Genomic DNA, 22,109 nt, shown 5'->3' on the forward strand with positions numbered 1-22,109 from the left:
GGAGACAGGCTGGTGCTTTAGCTCAACCCTCCAGAGGTTCAGGGCAGCTTCTCGGATGCTTTAATTCACAATCGAATTTACTGCATTGATCCCATCCTGTATTTTGTTGCAGCAACATCTTGTCCCTGGCAATGGGGCTGAGGGCAGCAACTGCTGCTTGCAGAGGATGATGTAGGGGTTCTAACTCAGCAGCGCAGGTTCCCCTCCTGGATTTACCTCCCCTGTGCACTGCACTTAATGCTTGTATAAATGCCACTGTTAAGTCTCCCCTTGCTAGAATATGCATCACCCCGTGCACTTGTTAATTTGTTTGAGGCTGTGCTACTTGCTCCTTTGCTTTCATTAGGGGGGAAAAGGAAGGACTAATAATGCAAAGCCTTTCCCCCCATTTGCTGTAGAGCCTGGAGATGCCACTGAGATGGAAACATCGATTACAGTGTGCTCAACAGCAAGCCTAATGGGTTTAACGTGCCTCCAAACAATGCAGCTTCCTGAGCAGGAAGCCTGGTGTTAAAGCCCAACAAAGGCATCGTCCTCCCGAGCATCATTCGTGCCACGGATGTAGCTGGTCAGCGGTGCGGGGAGGGGGATGGAGGATTCCTATGGATTCCCTTTTCTTTGGGTGGTTAAATTTAGGTGGGAGGGACCTTCCAGGGAGGTGAGAAAACACCAGGGGTGGAAATGAGAGGCTGGAAAGGACGGCTCTGACCATAGAAACAGGGAATGGTTTGGGTTGAAGGGACCTTAAAGCTCTTCCAGTTCCAATCCCCTGCCAGGGATGGGGCAGGCACAGCTTCTGTGGGCACCCTGTGCCAGCGCCTCAGCACCCTCCATCAGAGACCCCGCGTATGGATGGGTGCAGAAGAACTTGCTGAGCCCTTCTTCTACCTCTGAGCCCGCAGGGAAGTCCCCCAAACCCACGCTCAGGCAGGCAGAGTAATGGTTGTGTGTTGGGAAGGCAGTTTGGCCAGCCAGCACCTCCAAAGCTGCTTCATCTCACTTCTGCACACTATGCCCCTTGCAACCATCAGCCTCGGGAGCTGAAACCAGTTACATCCCATGAGGACATGCCGCAGCAAATGGGACCTCAGCCACAGCTGGTGAGCTTGGCATCGCCTTGGTGGGATCTTCATGCCTGGGCTGATCCTTCACGCTTGGCACAAGACTGCTCCAGCACCGTCCAAGGGCTGAGCTAATGCTCGGATGGGGCTTTCTTCTGAACCCCTTTTCCCATCTCTCCAACGCCATGGGTAGTTTTCTCCCTCCATAGCATTGACTTCAACTGCAGTGTCACCATGTGATGCATATTGCAAATGGACCTGGAAAGCTGAGGCAGCTTATACAGAGCTTATATAGAGCACCCTCACAGGGAAGAGCTTCTGCCTAAGAGCTCGTCTCAACCTCCCTTCGGGCAGGTTAAAGCCATTCCCCTTGGCCTGGCCCTACAGGCCCTTGTGCAGAGCCTGGATCCTGGTCTCAGCTGTAGCTAACCAAATCAAAGGAGCTGCCATGGGACTGTGGAGTCCCATAGGGAAGAGAATAAGGCTCAAAGAGGTTTGCACCAGCACAGTGGAGACCAGAGCCTGCCCCAGGCACTATATGAAGCCCTCAGGATGCTCTTTGCAGCCAGGGTTCAGGGTGGGAATAGAGGGCTCTGGAGATCTGCTTACTAATTTAGATGGTTGATATATGCATGTGGTCAATAACAGACAAAAAGAAACCAAGATGTCTTGTGTGATTGAAGGATATAACGGGTTTGATCAGAGCAAATAGAGTCCAATAGCTCGGGACAGTAAAATGTTACCCCCTTTCCCCTATGGAATCCTGATTACAGGCTCACTGAGTGGCTGAGGTTGGAAGGGAACCTCTGGAGATGAAGGCAATCCTAATCCTAATGCAGCCCAGCTGCCTTTCCCTGCTGGCTTGTGTTCAACCCCAGGTCCTTCCCTACAGAGCTGGTTGGCCAAAGGACCGTGCTGGTGCCTCCCCAGGGGCAGGACTTTGCCCTTGTGCTGGTTGGACTCCATAAGGTTCTCCCTTGAGGTCCCTCTGAAGGGCAGCACGACTGTTGGCTTTATCAGCTGCTGCTCCCAGTCTTGTATCTCCTGTGAGTGAGGTGCTCTCTGCCCTTCACCCGGGGCACTGATAGGGATGGTAAACAGAACTCACCCCAGTAACAGACTCAGAGCTGCTTGGGTTGAAGGGACCTTAAAGCTCCTCCAGCTCCAACCCCTGCCATGGGCAGGGACCCCTTCCATAGAGCAGCTTGCTCCAAGCCCCTGTGTCCAACCTGGCCTTGAACACTGCCAGGGATGGGGCAGCCACAGCTTCTCTGGGCACCCTGTGCCAGCGCCTCAGCACCCTCCCAGGGAAGAGCTTCTGCCTAAGAGCTCAGCTCAGTCTCCCCTCGGGCAGGTTCAAGCCATTCCCCTTGGCCTGGCCCTACATCCCTTGTCCCAAGCCCCTCTCCAGGTTTCAGTGCCCAAGCAATGCTGTCCTTGCACACGTCAAGCAGGGTTTAACCTCCCAGGAGTCCCAGTGAGGGTCGTGCACCGACTGCTGCTTTGCAGAAGCCAAGCACAAGGAGAAAATGAAAGGGGGGAATAATCACTAATTGCTTATGAGGAGCATGTGCTGCTGTGTGGGTGCTCACAACGCACAACAGGATTCGGCTGTGCTGAGCAAGGCGGATTCAACTTATTCTTGTGCTGAATGGTTTCTTTTGGCAGGCGGGTAGAGCTGAGCTGGCAGGATGACAAGTACCGGCACCAAGAGCAGCTACGTGGAGCAGTCCCGAGGAACACTCTGCAGGAACCCATTTCTCAGTATCAAGGTAAACCCCTCCTGCTTTCGGTAACACCTCCTTGTACTACACAGGGTATTACCTGGGAAAGAGGAGTTTGGCTTTCTGCAGAGGAAGCCACGAGGATGCTCAGGGGCTGGAGCAGCTCCTGCATGGAGCCAGGCTGGGAACACTGGGGCTGTTGAGCCTGGAGAAGAGAAGCTGCATGGAGACCTCAGAGCAGCTTCCAGTGTATGAAGGGGGCTACAAGGATGCTGGGGAGGGACTCTTCATCAGGGACTGCAGTGATAGGACAAGGGGTGATGGGTTCAGACTGAAACAGGGGAAGTTTAGACTGGAGATAAGGAAGAAGTTCTTTACTGTGAGGGTGCTGAGGCGCTGGCACAGGGTGCCCAGAGAAGCTGTGGCTGCCCCATCCCTGGCAGTGTTCAAGGCCAGGTTGGACACAGGGGCTTGAAGCAAGCTGCTCTATGGAAGGGGTCCCTGCCCGTGGCAGGGTTGGAGCTGGAGGAGCTTTAAGCTCCCTTCCACCCCAAACCGTTCCATGATTCTATGATAAGCCAGAGCCAGTCTATATGGAAGTCCCCCAGGCAGAGGGTTACCAGAGCTGCAGAGGCTGGAGGCACAGCACAGGGTGCCCTGCAGCCCCGAGGGTTCACCCCCATCCTATTTCCATCCAGTCAGCCGTTCTTTCAGTCACCAGCAAGGTGGGCTTTAAAGGAAACCCCACTGTTTTTTTCCCTGTGGAGATGTTCTAAAGGGGTTGAAGCTTCAGAGATCCAAGCTGCTGAGGTGCAGTCAGCTTGGTCTGATAGCAGAACCAACACCTCCATTGCTGTGCAGAGGTATCTGTGAAGGCAGATGCAGAGGAAACTCTTAGGGGGGAGTATTTCAGGCCAGACCTGGGCAGAGCAATGCCCATCTCTGCTATTGCTTATGGCTGTTTTGGAGCCTACCCTGAGAAGGGCAGAGGTTTTGGTGGGGACCAGCCCTGCTCCTGATGGACACCCCACTGCTTGCTTGCTGCTTGGGGAGCTCAGCAGGGAGATCCTGATGGATCTCTCTAGGTCAAAGCAGCTTTGCAGGGATCATTGCAATCACAGCAACCTCAATGAAGCCATGGCCAAGCCTTATCCTGCCTTTGCCAGGCATTATCCTGGGTGCAGCCCATGGCCAAGGAGATCAAATCCTCCTTTCCAATCCTATCCTTCACATTTAAACTGCTGCAGGACCCGTTTCCAGCCCCCAGGCAGAGCTGACCTGGCCACGCATGTCACCAAGCACACCCCAGTACTCGGCACAGGATGTTTTTCCCCAATCTCCTTTCTTTTTGTGTGGTTTTCTTTTGTGCTTTCAAGAAGTTAGGTCACCGTGTCCGGTTTCTAAATGACTTCCTCAGAAAATATCACTTCAAGGCCAGGGTTTGAATTGCTCTTGCAGATGCACGAAGCCATTGCACAATGTGGTTTATGGGCTTGACATGGCTGGAGGACCAAAAATCACAGCGCTGCAGTTTATATATATAGATGTATCTCCAGAGAGGGAATGTGACTTGAAAACAGATTGCCACGTGTCAAAATGCAGCGAGAGGCTGCCCTTTAGGGAATGACCCATGGTCCCTGAGCTTTTAGAGGTACTGGGCATGAATCCCTATAGTTCATCAGAGCAGGTTAAATCAGGTTTGCTGCTCCTTCCATTGAAGTCCAGCATCTTGTCTTGGCTTCGAGCAGCATTAAGCATCCAATGCTGGATGCACGAGTTTGGGAAAAGCTGCGTATGCAAAGACATGGAGAAGTACTTTGGGATCCTCTGATGGAGACTGCTGCAGAAGGAGGAACCTTTTGGGGAAGACTATGTGGTTATTATGGTAACAGCTTATCTGCAGATGAAGGGGAAGGAGGCTGTGAGTGGTTCGTTGCTTGGCAGCAAAGCATAGTCCACAGTGTGATCCACTACAGTCAGCAGAAAGAGGTTTTGCCCAATACAACTGGCATATCTGTAAGACCTGAAAGGCCACTTGGACACTGAAGACTGTGGCTGCTGGGGTGGTCACTGCCGGCTCGTCTGAGGTGCACGTTTTCAGGCATCGTGCCATTGATGAGGTTGATGAAGCCCTTTTTGGTAGGGGCACGGGTGGGAAGGTGAGGGACCCCACAGGGATGGCATAGTCCCATGGACATCTGCTTCCCATCCCTGCCAAACCCTGCCTGTTGCCATCCAGCACCTTGAGGATGTGCCCAATAACGTCTCCCTCTACTGTGCTCTGAGACCGTTCTGCATCCAGCTCTGGGCTTAGAGCAGCTCCAGTGCCTGAAGGGGCTGCAGGGAACCTGGAGAGGGGCTTGGGACAAGGGATGGAGGGACAGGCCAAGGGGAATGGCTTGAACCTGCCCGAGGGGAGGCTGAGCTGAGCTCTTAGGCAGAAGCTCTTCCCTGGGAGGGTGCTGAGGCGCTGGCACAGGGTGCCCAGAGAAGCTGTGGCTGCCCCATCCCTGGCAGTGTTCAAGGCCAGGTTGGACACAGGGGCTTGGAGCAAGCTGCTCTATGGAAGGGGTCCCTGCCCGTGGCAGGGGTTGGAACTGGATGAGCTTTAAGCTCCCTTCATCCCAAACCATTCCATGATTCTATGCCCTTGATCATAGACATCCTCCCTCACTGGCAGCTTCAGCCCTTGATGTTCTCTGCTCTCTGCTTTAGTTCAAGAGCAAACCAGAGCTTTCCCCTGCCCCAAGCCTTTATTACCAGTGGGTCTGCACAGTGGCAAAGGCCTTGTGCCCAGTTACACCCAACTGGTTTGGATCAAACTGGAACAAGCCGCTTCGCAGCGGACCCCTTTTCCCCTCGCTGTAAGCACGGCCCAGCGCCCAGGCTGTTATCGTGTGCTGAGCCACAAATCCCTTCCTTAAAATAGCAGCAGAAGTCTCCCGAACACATGGGAGCAGCGTGATGGGGACTTCCCTGTGGCAACGGCGGCAGGAGCGGGCGGCTTTCGGAGCCCTCGCGTGGGGGATTCGCTGCCAAGCTGCACGATCCACGCTGGAAACACAACGGAGGCTTTGTGAGGTGTCTGCAGAGCACCAAGAGAGGAGATGTTGGGGTCGAATCCCCGGGTCTGCAGTTTAGGGGCTGCTGAGGATTGGGGTGTTCTCAGTCTCTGCTCTCTTACACGTATGGAGTGGGAGCAGCGATAGTCACCGACGAGATACAGGGCTTGGTAGGGCAAAGCCTGCAGAAATACAGTAAAAATATGTAGAGAAAACACATATTTTATATATAAAGTATATAGAATATATATCTAATTATTTATAATATAATTAAATATCATTATAAGATAAATTATAATTAAATCATGTTATTTAAATGATATTTAATAATATAATTAATAGAATAGAATTTAAGATATAACTTAATTATATATTTTATACATTTATAAATAAAAATACAGAGAAAAGCAGAAAATCAATGAATTCCTCCAAAAATCGGTGATGACAGAGAAACTCCTCCTTTGGTGTGTGGTAGAGGGGAGATGCACCCATCCCAGGGCTGACTGTGGAGGATGCAGGCACTGGGTTGGGACATCACTGCCCATGGGTGAAGGCAACTCAGCAAAGACCAGGGATGCTGCTCTTCCCTCTGGGAAGATGCCCTCTCCGTGGTGGGAAGTGGTGGTGGCACATCCCCAGAGGAGGAGGGTTGCTCTTCTGGCACTGCAAAGGGGTTGTCTGTGGTAGAGGTACCTTGGTACCTTGCTCTGGTTGCTGTGGTGGGAGTGATCTCAACAGAGAGCCTAAGCAGGCCCTTATAACAACACCTCCGAGCTGTTTATTAAAGCAAGCCGTTAATGAACCTCTCCCTTTCTTCCTCCTCAGCTACACCAGTGCCTGTTTGGATTCTCTGGGTTGTTTTAGTTCAACTGATGCAGCAGGGAGGTGTTAGGAGCATGGCAGAGCCGCTGGTGGGGAAAGAGCTGGGCTTGGGGTTGCTCGTGGCTTTCTGTGGGTGCATCCTGCTGTCAGGATCCAGGCCTTGGGAAAGGGTTGGTGTCTGCACACCCAGGTCACCTTCAGACCCTCTCCTGGGGTAACCCATCAGATCCAGGCTGGCTGATCTCATGAGTCCAAGTCCAGGCATGGAAGGACCCCAGCCTCAGGTCCTTGGGAGAAGTCACAGATGGCATGGGATGGTGACACAGGGGATCTGCCTGCCCTGTGGCGTGGACTGTGTCCCACATCCAGCTGGGAAAGGCATAGGGTGGCATCTGAGGCTGCGTGGTCAGCCCTAGACCAAATACCATGGTCCAAATACTATGGCAGGTCCCATAGGAGCCCTGTGATAGATGCACTGCTGGGGCTCGGCCACCCACCACCATCATCCCATTGCGATGGGGCACACTGGGAATCACACGCTAGCAATCACCAGCTCTCTGTGTCTCACCATGGAAGTATTTCCCAGCCTAAAACTGCCCCGTGGTGAGCGTGGTTGTCCACAATGGCTCCCTGAGGAGCAAGAAGGAGACTTACAGGGCTTTAACTGCAAGACCTTCCATTCTGCTGCGTTAGCAAAGTAAATCACCACCACGGGGAAATGGGAAACACACAAACTCTGGGAGATCTTGCAAAAGAGCAGGGTTTTCCTATGTGATTTCCCAGAACCAGTTGACTCGGAATCCCTGTGGAAGCTGGAGAACAATGGTCTTCGCATTCCTCTCTGTTTCTTCCTTCTCAACCATTTCCATCTTGATTTTGACTTTAAATTCCCTCCCTTTCTCTGGGGTTCTGTGTCTAAACCCCTTTGTGCAGCATCTACTGCAGTTACCACGAGGACATCGGGGTTTCTTACAAACCTCTTGGCCTTTGCTCTTTCAACACACGCAGTGCAAAGTGTTAAATGTTGGCTCCTCTCGTGCTGGGGTTTTAGCATGCATTGTATAAAAGGCAAATGCTGAAGGGAAGAGATGGAAGTGTTTAATTAGAACCTGCTATTGATGGCTTGATCTCCAGCAGCTCCGCTGAGCAGCCCCTGGGTATTTCCTTCCCTTCCTTTCATCCTGCTCTTGGATGCCTTTGCAGCTCTTTCATCATCCCTGCTCCCTCCGTGGGACCTGATGCATGCCTGAGGGCTCCTGCAGGGCTGTTTTTAACCACCCCACCAGCTCCTGGTGTTACCCAGGACTCCTGCTCTCCACCTCCAGTTTCCTGAAGCTGCTTCAGTCCCCTCAGGATGCCCCAGCACCAATGATGTCCTCATACCCTTGCATTGACCCTGCCTTTTGCTCGCCCCTATTGCTCATTCCCCAGGACCTGTGGGGTGGATGGCATCTCCAAACCCAAGCAGACTGCAGGCACTCAGGTTGTGGTGCTCTGCGGGCTGCAGAAAGTGCAGGATCCTCCTTCCAGTGCAGGGTTTTGGTCTGGATGAGCAGAGCTGCAGGCAGCAGCTTGCTGGGAGGAAGCCAAAACCCTCTGGTGATGAGCATCGTGGTGTGGTCGCATTTCTGGGCTCCTTCCAGCAGCTTCCAGTACTTAAAGGGGACCTACAGGGAACCTGGAGAGGGGCTTTGGACAAGGGCCTGTAGGGCCAGGCCAAGGGGAATGGCTTGAACCTGCCCGAGGGGAGACTGAGCTGAGCTCTTAGGCAGAAGTTGGAACTGGATGAGCTTTAAGGTCTCTTCCAACCTGAACCACTCTGTGATTCTGTGATCTGAAGAGCAGGACCATTCCTAGCAAGCATTTGGGGTGGGGTGAAACCACCCTGTTTTGAAGGCTCAGTGAGTTTGGTAGGACGGATGCAGCCTGTTCCCTTCCCACTGACCTTAGTGTCAGAGTATGGACCCTGGCCTGTTTCGGTTACAGGTATAGACTCATCCTTTGGTACTTAGCCAAAACTAAGCTTGCGTTAGAGTGGAGGGGACCTGAACCAGGGCTCTTGGTGTCACACTCCTCTTCCAAGCCTGCCCTAGGTTTGGGAGTGGACAGGATCCACAGCCTGTGCTTTGAGAGTGCGGGCAGGGATGCTCTAGGTTGGGAGGTTTGTTTCCTGGGAGCTGATACGCATGTGTAATGTGATTTTAATGGGTTGCCTTCATTCAGAACAACCCCGCTGTTTGCTGCTTCCCCTGGGAGCAGGAAGGAGCAGGCTTTGCTGACAGGAAGGGTTCAGATGAAAGCAGGCTTCCTTAGCCCAGCCGAGAGCTCCTGGGGCAGGAGTTCACCGTGGTTGTGCATGTCCGGATGACCTCTGGCAACGTGGAGGTGCCTATGGCTCCGAGGCAGAGCTGAGCTTGTGCCCTGCGGCAGCTGGGAGAGCTCTAACTCTGTTTACTGGGTCACGCTGCTGTCAGTGATGGTGTCTTCTTCCAGGCGCAAAAAGCATCTCTCCTGCCCATGCAGGTCAAGAGCCAGATGTCCTGAGCAGAAACAGGGATGTAAACAAGCGGCTCTGTGCCGCAGGACAAGCTCAGCACCGTGTGTGCAGCCGGAGCACATGGATCTCTCCAGCAGATCTGGAGCGCCTGAGTCTGCTCCTTCCTTCCCGGGCAGAACAGCAGCCGTGCTGTGATGGTGATGCCGACACCAAGCCACCGCGAGTCCTTTGCAGGGATTTAGCGCTTTAAAGTGCCAATATAGGGGAGAATAAAACACCGGATTCCCATTCCCGACCCATTTTGACCTCCTGAGCTGAAGAGGATGGGGGGGCAGAGGTGGGCAGCTGATGTAAACCATCATGCCATGAAGACCCTGGATACCCATTGGGCTGTATGCTATGAATGCCTGGGTGAAATACGAATCTAGCTTCGGAATTTCCATCTGAACTCGTGTATTCAGGAAGCAGTGGCTGGGAATAGCCAGGCTGTCCTGCAGGAATGCAGGAGTTTTAGCAAAGCTGGCTCTGGGAAAGCTTCCCTTTGGCTGGGTGACATTGTCCTACTCCAAACATAGGTTGTGACATGAGCCTGGAAAGGGGAAGATCCTGCATTGCATGATGCCAACGCATCACTTGTGGTGGTGGTACCCGTACTCCTGTGCGCCAGCTCTCCAGGAGCCAAGGGAGCTTCACCATCCTCTTTGTGCTGTAAACTGTCCCTCTGCCTGCAGAGCAGTCCGGTTTGGCAGTGACCACGCTTCAGCCCTGGATCAGAATGAGACACAGTGGAAATCAGGGCCAGGCTGAGCAGCTCCTCTGGGTGAAACTGCTCTCTGATGGGAGCTGGCTGCAGAGCACACAGAGCCAGAGCAGTGCCCTGCCCTGGCCAGGGACTGGGAACAGCGCTGCCAAAGCAGTGCCTGTGGATCTGGGGTTGTATCCAAGGCTGAGGGCAGCAGCTCTGCGAGGACCCAGTGCAGAGAGAGGGCTGCACCCCAGAGCATGAGCAGCAGCTCAGGGAGGGGATCCTGCCCCTCTGCTGTGTGAAGGGGAGACCTGAGAGCAGCTCCAGTGCCTGAAGGGGCTGCAGGAAAGCTGGAGAGGGGCTTGGGACAAGGGATGTAGGGACAGGCCAAGGGGAATGGCTTGAACCTGCCCGAGGGGAGACTGAGCTGAGCTCTTAGGCAGAAGCTCTTCCCTGGGAGGGTGCTGAGGCGCTGGCACAGGGTGCCCAGAGAAGCTGTGGCTGCCCCATCCCTGGCAGTGTTCAAGGCCAGGTTGGACACAGGGGCTTGGAGCAAGCTGCTCTATGGAAGGGGTCCCTGCCCATGGCAGGGGCTGGAGCTGGAGGAGCTTTGAGGTCCCTTCAACCCAAACCACCCTGTGAGTGGTGCTGGGCTGAGAGCAATCGAGGGCTCCCCCCTGGGGCTCTCCCCTTCCCCGCTCCAGGAGGAACAGGGAGGAGGATCGAAAGAGTGCAACTCCTATGGGTTGAGACAGGAACAGTCCAGCAACCAATGTACAACACAGATCACCACCGCTACTATCAACTACAACAAGGATAAGGGAAAATAACAAGGGAAGAGAATACGATACCACCAGCCAAGAAACGAGTCCGTGTCCTTCCAGGTAACTCCCAGTTACCCCCCTCCCCGGCCATGACGTGCTGTGGTATGGAATACCTCTTGTGCTAGCCTGGGTCAGCCGCCCCATCTCTGCTTCCTCCCGGCTTCCCCTCCTCCCTGGCAGAGCATGAGCCTCACAGAGTCCTTGGTCAGGGTAAACATCACTTAGCAACAACCCAAAACATCGGCTTCACCAACAGGCTGGAAGTCAAAACACAGCACTGCACCAGCTACCACGAAGGAGAAACATGACTGCTACTGCTGGACCCAGGACGGACTGAAAGGATGCCTGTGAATGAGCCATGCAGCAGCAGGAGAGGAGATGGCTTGCCAGCTCCTTGCCTTTGCTAGTCCTTTGCAGGGCTGTGGGTGAAGGGGACGTGGTCTCTGTCCCTATCAGGGCAGTTCGTTTGGCACTTGCCGAATGCTTTTTGTGTGAGGGCAGGAAGAGGGATGCTGCTCTTGGTAATGGTGGGGCAGCTTAAGCCATGTGTTTTCCTGGGCAGCTGAGCACATCCCGAACCCTGCAAGAGATGAGGTCAGATGTTTTTCTGGGAGGTGACGCTCTCTGACACGATTTCCTCCCCGAAATAGAAAAGAACCGTCACGTTTTCCCAAAGGAGATGTGCCCTTGGGATCCGGAGCTTCACAAGAAGGAAAGGAAATCAGGGAGTCCAAATTATCCCCCCGAGCTTCTCTCCAGAGGAGCTGTTTGCTGCTGTGTTTGGAGGGGCTCGCTCCCATGCCAGGAGAGCTGCTGCCAGCACTGGGAATGGCTGCGTGCCTCGGGCTGGACAGGAGCAGGAGCGTTGTGCAATGTCCCAGTTCCACTGCTGGATCTCGGGGTCGAAGCCAACACAAACTTGCAGCATCCCAATGAAGCGATCTGTTGGCCAAAGCCACTTCCAGCTGAAGAAACAGCACCCTCCTCGCAAACACTGACCCTATGGGCGCTGCTGGCAGAGGGCTGTTTAGTGGCCATGACCTCATTTCAGAAGACAATTGATGGTGGGTAATTCAAAGGCTCACGGGGAAAGGTTTATGCCCAATGAATCGTCAAATCATAGAACGGTTTGGGTTGGAAAGGACCTTAAGATCATCCAGTTCCAACCCCCTGCCATGGGCAGGGACACCTCACACCAAACCATGGCACCCAAGGTCTCATCCCGTGATCATGCCTTTGTGTAGGAGCTGCACGGGGTTGTGTTGCAGCTCACAGTAACCGTGCTGGATGCTCTCTTTTTGTCTTGGCAGTTCTTTGTCTTCTGCCACGGGTTTCTGCAGCTCTCCCAGCTCCTGGTCTCTGGTTATCTGAAGAGCTCCATCTCCACCATCGAGAGACGCTACGGCCTCTCCAGCCAGACCTCGGGGCTGCTGGCGTCCTTCAATGAGGTGAAAACCAGCTTGCTTCTCCTGGCGAATGCTCTCCCCACGCTCCTGCTGCCCCCCGGTGAGACCTCTTGGTCTGTGTGTCCTGCTGCAGGTGGGGAACACGCTGCTCATCGTCTTCATCAGTTACTTCGGGAGCCGCGTGCACAGACCTCGCTTCATCGGCTGCGGAGCCATCCTCGTCTCCCTGGCTGGGTTCCTCATGTCTCTGCCCCACTTCATAACGGGACCCTACAAGTATGACCAGTCCGTTGCCAGTAGGTACTCTAGGAGCTTATCTTGTGCCTTTGGGGACAGTAAAAATGAGACCTTCCCTGGAGGGTTTGGGAGCTGAAGACTGTAGGTTTGCCCTCAAGGAGTTTGAATTGTCTGGGGTTGAAATCATCTAGGTCCTAAGAGGCAATGGATGGTGGAAAGCAGAGGCAGGGGTAGCTGGAACCATGGGGAAAGGCATGAAAAGAATCAGAACATAGGCTGTTCCTGTTTCTCCTTGTCTTCTGCACATGCACACAGCAGACAAACAGCAGGTACTGGGAAGGTCTTCTCCAGCCATTGGGGCTCTCGTCTTCCGTATGTTGAACCGAGTTGTCCTCATGCACATGAATTGCTCCCTTATTGTCCTAACGTAGACAAGATAAAGTCTCATGAGCTCTGTCACCTTTATGGGAGGAAACAAGAGGTGCGGGAAGGAGCTTGTCTCATCCCGATGGGGCAGCTCTGGGGGTGAAACAGTGCTGTCTGCCATGGGTGAGTGTTGGATTCACACCTAACTTCTGCCTGTGGGGCATCTCACCTGGCAGCCTCAATGTAGCTGGGCTGTCTGTGGGTTCAAACTGAAACAGGGGGAGATTCAGGTTGGAGATAAGGAAGCAGTTCTTTACTATGAGGGTGCTGAGGCGCTGGCACAGGGTGCCCAGAGAAGCTGTGGCTGCCCCATCCCTGGCAGTGCTCAAGGCCAGGTTGGACACAGGGGCTTGGAGCAAGCTGCTCTATGGAAGGGGTCCCTGCCCATGCAGGGGTTGGAGCTGGAGGAGCTTTGAGATCCCTTCCAACCCAAAGCATTCCATGGTTCTGTGAATGCTTTCAGGCTCTAGACCCCACCAGAGAATCAACCTCCTGTGAGAAACGTGCAGCTCTGAATCGCTCGTGGAGGAACAGGTCATGGATTTGGGATTTTCTCCTTGAAATAAGATGAAGGAATGAGAAAGGAAAGAAAGGAGACAGCCACTGCCTTCTTACCCTCCTAAATCCTGCTGTGAAGCTCCAGCAAACCTTGCAGGAGCCTCCACTAACCACCTTTTCCCCGCCTCATCAGACAGAGCTCAACTGCAGTCACCAAAGCCTTAATGGGTGATTTAATGGGTGAATAAACCATGGCTGCAAACGGGTCAGGAGCTAAGGACAGTTTGGAAGCCATCAGCCATGCTTTGCAGCAGCGTTGGTGCAGGTGCTGTGTGAGCACTCAGGGCTGCATGTAAATGCAGCACAACCGTGGCAATCCTGCTGTAAAGACCACTATCCTTCCCCCAGGGGTTTAAGGAACACGAAGGTGCTGGAATCAGCACTTTCACTTTGACATCCCTTTCTGAGGAAAATGGGTTCTCATTTCCATCCCTGGCAGTGTTCAAGGGCAGGTTGGACACAGGGGCTTGGAGCAAGCTGCTCTATGGAAGGGGTCCCTGCCCGGGGCAGGGGTTGGGGCTGGAGGAGCTTTGAGGTCCCTTCATCCCCACCCATTCCATGATTCCATGTTTCTATATCTGTGTGCTTGCTGCTGTCCTAGGGAAGCTCTTCTTCCATAGAGAGCTCCTTAGTCCTGCTTCCCTTCTCATCACAGGCGTGTTCAGCAACACCACCGACCTGTGCCAGGCCGGGGTCCCGGGCTCCCAGGGGAACACCAGTGATGCCGGCTGCACCCCCCATGCTGCCAGGGAGAACCACGAGGTTCTCCTCGTCATGTTCATCGCCCAGGCGCTGCTGGGCATCGGCGGTGTCCCCATCCAGCCCTTCGGCATCTCCTACATCGATGACTTCGCCAGTGAGAGGAACTCCCCCCTCTATTTGGGTAAGGCTGGGGCTGCTGTGGGCAGGCAGGATGAGAGCTGGGCTGGGGCAGCCTGGACAAGAGAAGGCTCCTGAAGGGGAGACCTGAGAGCAGCTCCAGTGCCTGAAGGGGCTGCAGGAAAGCTGGAGAGGGGCTTGGGACAAAGGTTCAAGGCCAGGTTGGACACAGGGGCTTGGAGCAAGCTGCTCCAGTGGAAGGGGTCCCTGCCCGTGGCAGGGGTTGGAGCTGGAGGAGCTTTAAGCTCCCTTCCAACCCATTCCATGCTTCTATGATGAAGAGGGCAAATCAGAATTAGGTTGATAATTAGGTGCTAATTGGTGTTAATGAGAGCAGGGGGTTGCTGTATCCCTTCTGCTCTACCCAGTGCTACAAGGTTCCTGCAGAAACAGTTCATCTGCTTCAAGCTTGTACAAGCTGCAGAGACCAGGAGTACTGGGAAATACGGTTTAGGGGACACGATGGAGTGATAAGATGCAGAGGAACATCATAACCATGTCTTCCTCCAGAAAGGCTTCAGCACAGAGAAGAGGAATAATCTGATCTCTGTTGTTCACAGCAGCTATGGGGTTAAGATGCAGCAATGAAGACTTTGGTCAGATATGGGGAAAATCATAGGAAGCTCAATAGGCAGGGTCAAGCACCTAGGAAGTAGGGAAGTATCCTTCAGCAGAGGGGGTGCTGGAGAACTGCTTGGTGTCTAAAAGAGATGGCTCAAGGGTGCTGGGATGGTCTTTGCAGGTCTTGCTGGCCCTTTTCTAGCTGAATTGGATAACAAGGGTGGCTGAAACCCAGGTTATTACCGTCAAGAAACTGGGAGTACTACATTAGATTGTGCTCTGGTACATGCTTCAAACCTCTGAACCCTATTTGAAAGGCTCATCTGTTACGAGGGGGATCTTGTATGCATTTGGGTTTTTTATCAGTATTCCATACGGGAGAGTTTGCTGATAACTTTTATCACCTTACCCTTGTAAACACCATTGCATTTCCTGCCTTTCTTGTGCCAAGGGGCACATCTTGTTCCTGGGTGTATTTCAGTCTTTGTAGGAAGCTGAAGAAAAGGGGAAGGAAGGGTCTGAGTTTTGCAAAACCTTTCCTGTGAAGGGAACATGGAAAGCACGGGGCTGTTGTCCTTCGAATGGTGTGAGGTAGGAAAGCTGCCAGGGGAGCAGCTGTGCTGGAGGAGGATGTGGTGGACCTTGGTCCAGCCCTATCCTGCCTCAGTATTCCCTCTCTGCTCTCACCCCTCTGCAGGCATCTTGTTCTCTGTGACTGTCATCGGGCCAGGGGTGGCCTTCATGCTGGGCTCTGCCATGCTGCGCTTCTACGTGGACATTGACAAAGTCACTGGAGGTGAGCGAAGGTGTCCTTGGAGACCCAGCAGCATCCTTCACACTGCATCCCATGTCCTGAGCCAGCTGCTCTCCGGGCATCCCAATGCCCCACGGATGAGGGTGCAACCAGGGTGTCCAAAGGAAGCTGGAGAGGGGCTTTGGACAAGGGCCTGTGGGGACAGGACAAGGGGAATGGCTTTAACCTGCCCGAGGGGAGATAGAGTGTCGGGCATGGAGCTGGATGAGCAGTGCGTATTGATAATACAGATGCATTTAGGAGCTTTGTCTCCTTTTAGGGCCTCTGGTTTACTCCTGCTCACTGCCTTCACCAGTCGTTTTTTGCCCTGGACTTTGTCACTATATACCTATATGATGTTTGCAGCACAAGAGCACACTCTAGTCTTGAGCTGCCTCCTCCTATGAGGGTTATTGCTGTAGCTATCCATCCTCTTCAGTGGGTGAACCATGGAGAGGTGTCTGCAGTCTTGTCTTACCTGCATCACCTGATGGAGCAATGGGATGAGGGTTTGCTGTTTGCCTGCACACCCTGATGCTCAGTTCTTCTAAACCATCTTCTGCAGATGGACCTTGAGTGAGAAATGTGTCCAAGTAGCCAGAACTGGAGAACACCCAGTTTTAGAGCTATCTTCAGCCTAAAGATGTTTTCACCCCACTGGGACCAGCCAGCGAGCTGTGGCTGCATCATGCTAAACCTAACTGAGCTCCCTAATCAAATTTAACTATGAAAGAACACAATTGGTGTTTATTCAGGAGGAGATTTAAACCCCCAGTTTGCTGAAGGCATCGTGCAGGGAGGAGATGCTCCAGTTTCTTTGGCCTATCGCTTGCTCCCGCCATAGATGGGGGATGAGATGCGGCCGCATCCGCTGCGCCGAATCCAGCGAACTGATTTCAGTTTTAATTGCACCCCTCCAGTGAGCACAGCTCACTTGTGTTAAACCTCACCGTGAACAAAGAGGCTTCTGGGAGCACTCATTTCCTGGGGTTGCTCGTGACTAGAGCCTAACCACAGGTATCCCCTTTCCCTGTGCAAATAGATCTTGGTTCACACTCGCCCCGTTGTGAATTTGCATCCTGGCTCCTGCATGTTCTGTGTTATTAACGCCAAGTACCTTCCCCACAGAAAATGTTATTTTTGGCAGTGTCCTGAGGACGACAGGAGAGGAGGATGGGATAAACTGGGGGAAGAAGAAGGAATATAATCCGTATTCCAGCTTTTTTAAAGAAGGGGTTCTGTTGGCTGAACTGCAAACCAGGCCCCGGCTGATGGACCAGACTGGTGGGAACAGCTCCATGGTCCAGGTCCTGCTGTGAATCAGGTCCTTGTGTGGGTAGCCAGACTGCAAAGAAATCTAAACCAGTGGTCTTGGATGCTGAAAGTGAACTCTACTTAACTCCATTTTCATCCTAATAAAGGATTTTCTTGAAGGGAAGTCAAAGAGAAAGGAAAAGGAAAGAGAAAGGAAAAGGAAAGAAAGGGAAAGAGAAAGGAAAGGGAAAGGAAAGGGATAGAGAAAGGAAAAGGAAAGAAAGGGAAAGAGAAAGGAAAGGGAAAGAAAGGGAAAGGAAAGGGAAAGGGAAAGGAAAAGGAAAGGAAAGGAAAAGAAAAGGGAAAGGAAGTCCTATGGGCAGATATTATGACTTAATCCCCTTGAGTATTTCCAAGCTTTGTCACAACATGGTTATCCCTTATCTGAAAAGGCTGTGATGGGGATGCTTTCCTTTGCCTTTCCAGCTCGAGGACATCCCTGTCCCAGTTGTCTCCATCCAAAGGGCTCAGTGGGTTTTTAGACGCTAAAAATGGTGATAAAGAAGAATGCAATGTGATTTAACACCATGGAATGACCTGGGGGCAAAGGCTGCTCAGCCCCCAAAAGTGATGCTCCCCAGACTGGGAGCCATTGCTTTGGAGCTGGATGATGCTTGGGACACCCATCACCATCGCTTCGGGATCCCTCCATTCACCTTTGATTTAACACCCATATCTCTATCTGCGTTGCAGGCAAAGTCCAGCTCACGAACAAGGACCCGCGGTGGGTCGGAGCCTGGTGGTTGGGTTTCCTGGTGGCAGCCAGTCTCGTGGCCCTGTCTGCGGTGCCTTATTTCTTCTTCCCACGGGAAATGCCAAAAGAGGTAGGAGAAGGGCTGCAGATTCCCCTTTTTGTATTGCACACAAGCACCTCGTGTGTTCATGTGCATGTTCATCCATCACCATCACCATTACCTGCTGCATCTGTGGGAAACGCGACTGTGGATGTGGTTGTGATGTTTATAGCTGCATCCCAACGTCAGTTGGGAGCTGTGATTTGGTCTCATCTCTCATGTCAGAGGCCCTTGTGTGCTGGGCTCAGTGAAACCCAACGTGGTGCAAGTAGCTTAATGGATGGGATAATATCCTTGCTGGCCACTGGAGTAGTGCCTATGTGTTGATCCTTCTGCATAGGCAGGATGGGGCTCAGAGCACCCTGCTCTAGTGGAAGGTGTCCGTGCCCATGGTAGGGGGTTGGAACTGGATGAGCTTTAAGGTCCCTTCAACCCAATCCCATAGAATTCCATGATTCTATGAGCAGTCCATCTCCTTAGAGTGTGTGACCATTTCCCTGAGATCTCTTCTCTGGCCAAAAGGATTTTAGATGCTTTCCATCCCCTAAACCCCCTGGCTCTATAAAGTCCTCAGTGATAACTGACAGGGAAAAACCTTTAAGAGCCTGAACATGTCACTTCAAGCCAACGTCTGCCTGCCTGCAGCTTGTTCACGGGATGCTTGTCCCTGCCTCTTGCTGGGACTTGGAGTGCTTTACTCCATGGAGTCCTTTACTCCATGCTTACTACCAGGGTTTTTACTCCTCTGGAGCCTTCCTGAGGGCTTCAGTGCTCACTCCAAGCTGCAGAACAGCTCAGGAGGTTCCCAAGCACTTCACTGGCTGCGGGTCCCTGCGGGTCACGAGGGGTAATCCAAACCAAAGCACTCTTTAAGAGGAGGCATCACGCTCCGGTTTGGAATGTTACAGCAGCTGCTGGGACGCGCTTAGTAGGTGAAATTGCACTCAGTTGATACTCCAGCCTGTGTAACTGCCTTTCACACGTGTTTTATCTTGGAGCAGTGTCGAAACTTGCTTGTCTAAACAAGCCCCTGCACTGCCCGGTGCAGAATAATCCTTCATTTCTGCTTCTGCTGCTTGAATTTCCACAGGGATGAGTGATGCTTACAGGGATTTGGGTTCCACGTGCCTGGGAGAATGTGGCTGCTTGTACCAGTTACAGTTCTGGGGGTATTGTAATCTACTCCTGGGTTATGAATCATAGAATAGTTTGGGTTGGAAAGGACCTCAAGGTCATCCAGTTCCACCCCCCTGCCATGGGCAGGGACACCTCACACTAAACCATGGCACCCAAGGTTCTGTCCAACCTGGCCTTGAACACTGCCAGGGATGGAGCATTCACAACCTCCCTGGGCAACCCATTCCAGTGCCTCAGCACCCTCACAGCGAAGAGCTTCTGCCTTATCTCCAACCTGAACTTCCCCTGTTTCAGTTTGAATCCATCACACCTTGTCCTATCACTGCAGTCCCTGATGAAGAGTCCCTCCCCAGCATCCTTGTAGCCCCCTTCACACACTGGAAGCTGCTCTGAGGTCTCCACGCAGCTTCTCTTCTCCAGGCTCAACAGCCCCAGTGTTCTCAGCCTGGCTCCATACAGGAGCTGCTCCAGCCCCTGAGCATCCTCGTGGCCTCCTCTGGGCTTGTTCCAGCAGCTCCATGGCCTTCTTATGCTGAGGACACCAGAACTGCACCCAGTGCTGCAAGGAATGCTGTGAGGTTTGCAAAGGTGCTGTGGTCCTGCAAGGGGATGGGGTGTAAACTGAGGTTAGAGGATAAGGGTGATCCTGCTTTGTCCTCGTGAAGCTTGGTTCGCTTTCCAGTCATTTGCAGATGATCCATGTTAGCAGAATGTGTTCAGTGTACAAGGGTGGCACAGTGCATCTCGGGAGAAAGGTCCTTTATTAGGGCTGATGGCAATCTTCGTTTCATAAATGGCTCTTGAGGGAAAATAATGCTCTTTGAAGTGAAACAACTGCACTTTGATTTTGTGCAAGTGCTGCTCTCTGATCAGCCTGAGTGATTGCGAAGAGCTTCAGGGAAGGATTGCTTGGCTGTTGGTGTATAAAGGCAGCAGGAAGGGTTGTGAGTGACTATGGGGAGTGCTCCCACATGGCTGGGCGCCCGTTTATCCCTTTGCAGCCTGGATCTGCTTCCATTTCTCCCCATTTTACCATTTCCATCAGAAAACTGTTGGAAACCCCTTTAGTAAAAAATAATGATGGGGCAGTAATGGAAGTGATGGCAAAATTCGAACCCTTGAAGGATGGGGGATGCCAGGACCAGCAGAGTCAGCTCATGACCATCCCATGGGGTTATCAGTGCTGGAGCAGCAGTAAAGGGCTCTGCTTAAGACAGTAAAACAACCCAAAAAGGCTCATGTCCAAACGTTGCCAGATGTTCTGTGTAAAACATCTGTCTGCCGCAGGAGCACTCAGAGCATTGCAGGGAATCTGCATTATCATGGATGATTTTCCATAGGTATTGCAGAGTGAAAACTAGACATCATTTTCCTTGCTTGCCCTGGGGGTAAATCAGTGTTTGCTAAGGGTAGGAGCATGACTGCTCCCCCATGGTGAAGGGCAGCCCCCTTTCCTCTCCAGTGAGCTGGAGGCAGCAGCATCTCAAAGGTCACTTCATTACTGCACCCACCACTGAGCCTCTTGCAGCCAGGGTTCACCTCCAAAAGAGCATCAACCAGGGATATATGACAAAGCCCTGCAGAAGGGATGGGCAGAGTTGTTAAGACGTGATGGAGAACAGAAATGTGTGTCTCCAGGTGTAAAACTCAGCTCTGGTAAAGCTTTGACCCCAGTTTTCATAGACCCATAGAATCCCAGAGTGCTTTGGGTTAAAGGGACCTTAAAGCTCCTTCAGTTCCAGCCCCTGCCATGGGCAGGGACCCCTTCCATAGAGCAGCTTGCTCCATGGCCCTTCCTCTGCCCCAGCTGGAACAGACACCCTTTCCCAGGGGGTCCCTGGTACCACGGTGCTTGTGCTTCAGCTTTCAGGTTTCACCCAGGTATCTTCTCACCACAGAGAGCAAAGCTCTTGTTTCTTCTTGTGCTCGGCTCCGGTTTGGGATGGAGAGGGGCAGATGTGGCACTGCGGCGAGGGAAGGTGGGATCCCTGTGCTGTCTCTGCAGCACGAAGCCCCATGCCCTGACATGCAGCAGAGGGGAAGGGAGGGATGGGCTCAGCAAAGGGCTTTACACACCAGCACATCAGCAAGAATGGACATTGTGATAACCTTGGGGTCAACCCTGTCTAAATACAGCTGTAGCTTCAAAGACAATCAGCATTTCCTTTGCTGCCTTTGCTTTCAGGGCTTCTTCCTGTCTAAAGCAGGAATAAAGCAACCAGCAGCCACAAGCTGCAAGCCCTTGAAGCATCAGCTGGGTTTTCCCACCGTGTCTGTAAAGCCCCAGCACAGCATCTTACCCACACCAAATACCCATAGGCACATCAGCCATAACAGCACGTAGGAAAAGCACAGATCTGCTCTGTCCAGAGAAGAAGCTGAGATGATTCTGCACCACCAGCTATAGGATTCGTTCTTGGAGGCCAAAGGGTCAAGCTGTCTTTGTGTCTGTCTGCAGAGCCCTGCCTGTCTCAGTAGGTGAGGAGCCTGCCTGGGAATAACATGACCACATGGAGCTGTGGATGCAGTCCGCTGCTGCAGTCCACCAGACGAGATCCCAGTGGTGCAGACAGGCCCATGGCTCAGCCCTTCTCCCTGCCAAAGGGATTATTCCTCTTCTCTGACCCTCACCCTGCCTTCATTTGTCCTTTCTCCTGTCTTTACATAACTTATCAGAACCCTTAGTGGTAAATCCATACCAAACACCCTCCCCTCAATGGGCATCGTGCAGCAAGCACTGACTAACAGCGCATCCCTCTGCCTCTTTTGAAGCTCATTTGCCTCCTCCCACCAGCCAAGACAGATCTCCATTACTTATTCTACGACCACATTTCAGCTTCTCTTTTATTTGATAGCCTCTTCCTTTGAAGTTCCGGGGATGATTTGTGCGCTCAGGGTTAACATCGATGATCGTCAGAGTTCTCTCTTTTGATCTTGCTTTGCATAAATCAGTCACTCCAGACACAGAGCATTTTTATTCCTCTGCTTTGATACTTGTCAGTGAGTTTCTGGCACCAAAGCATCCCAAATAAGCCCATTAAGGGATGATCACAGCAAAGCTATGAAGTTGTCATAGAATCATGGAATGGTTGGGTTGGAATGGACCTTAAAGCTCAGCCAGTTCCATCCTGATCCCAGGCAGGGGATGGGAGGATGAGGCTGTTACTGGACAAACTACTTCAGTCAATACCATTATTTCCCAATAATTCCAGTTTAATCCTGCCTCCATGAGCCTGAACTCTTTCCCTGGGACTGTGCCCTGGATTATG

The 22,109-nt window shown here is 52.6% G+C and overlaps 1 protein-coding gene across 2 annotated transcripts in view; it reads left to right on the plus strand.

Moving 5' to 3' along the window:
- Nucleotides 1-2,699: 2,699 nt before the first annotated feature.
- SLCO2B1 (solute carrier organic anion transporter family member 2B1) overlaps nt 2,700-22,109 on the plus strand; it is a 42,317-nt gene continuing 22,907 nt past the window's right edge. The window contains exons 1-6 of one of the 2 annotated variants that reach the window (XM_057421173.1): nt 2,700-2,833; nt 12,046-12,183; nt 12,275-12,437; nt 14,018-14,245; nt 15,500-15,598; nt 17,603-17,733. In XM_057421173.1, the coding sequence (XP_057277156.1) occupies nt 2,753-2,833; nt 12,046-12,183; nt 12,275-12,437; nt 14,018-14,245; nt 15,500-15,598; nt 17,603-17,733 (840 nt within the window). In that variant the 5' untranslated portion in view covers nt 2,700-2,752. Of the gene's footprint in view, nt 2,834-12,045; nt 12,184-12,274; nt 12,442-14,017; nt 14,246-15,499; nt 15,599-17,602; nt 17,734-22,109 lie in introns of those variants that run through there. The other variant, XM_057421174.1, reaches the window with a different exon arrangement.

Source organism: Pezoporus wallicus, unplaced genomic scaffold, assembly GCF_028554395.1.
Source record: "Pezoporus wallicus isolate ANWC-B61680 ecotype Strahan unplaced genomic scaffold, APGP_CSIRO_Pwel_v1 contig_8372, whole genome shotgun sequence".
NCBI classification, from domain to species: domain Eukaryota; kingdom Metazoa; phylum Chordata; class Aves; order Psittaciformes; family Psittacidae; genus Pezoporus; species Pezoporus wallicus.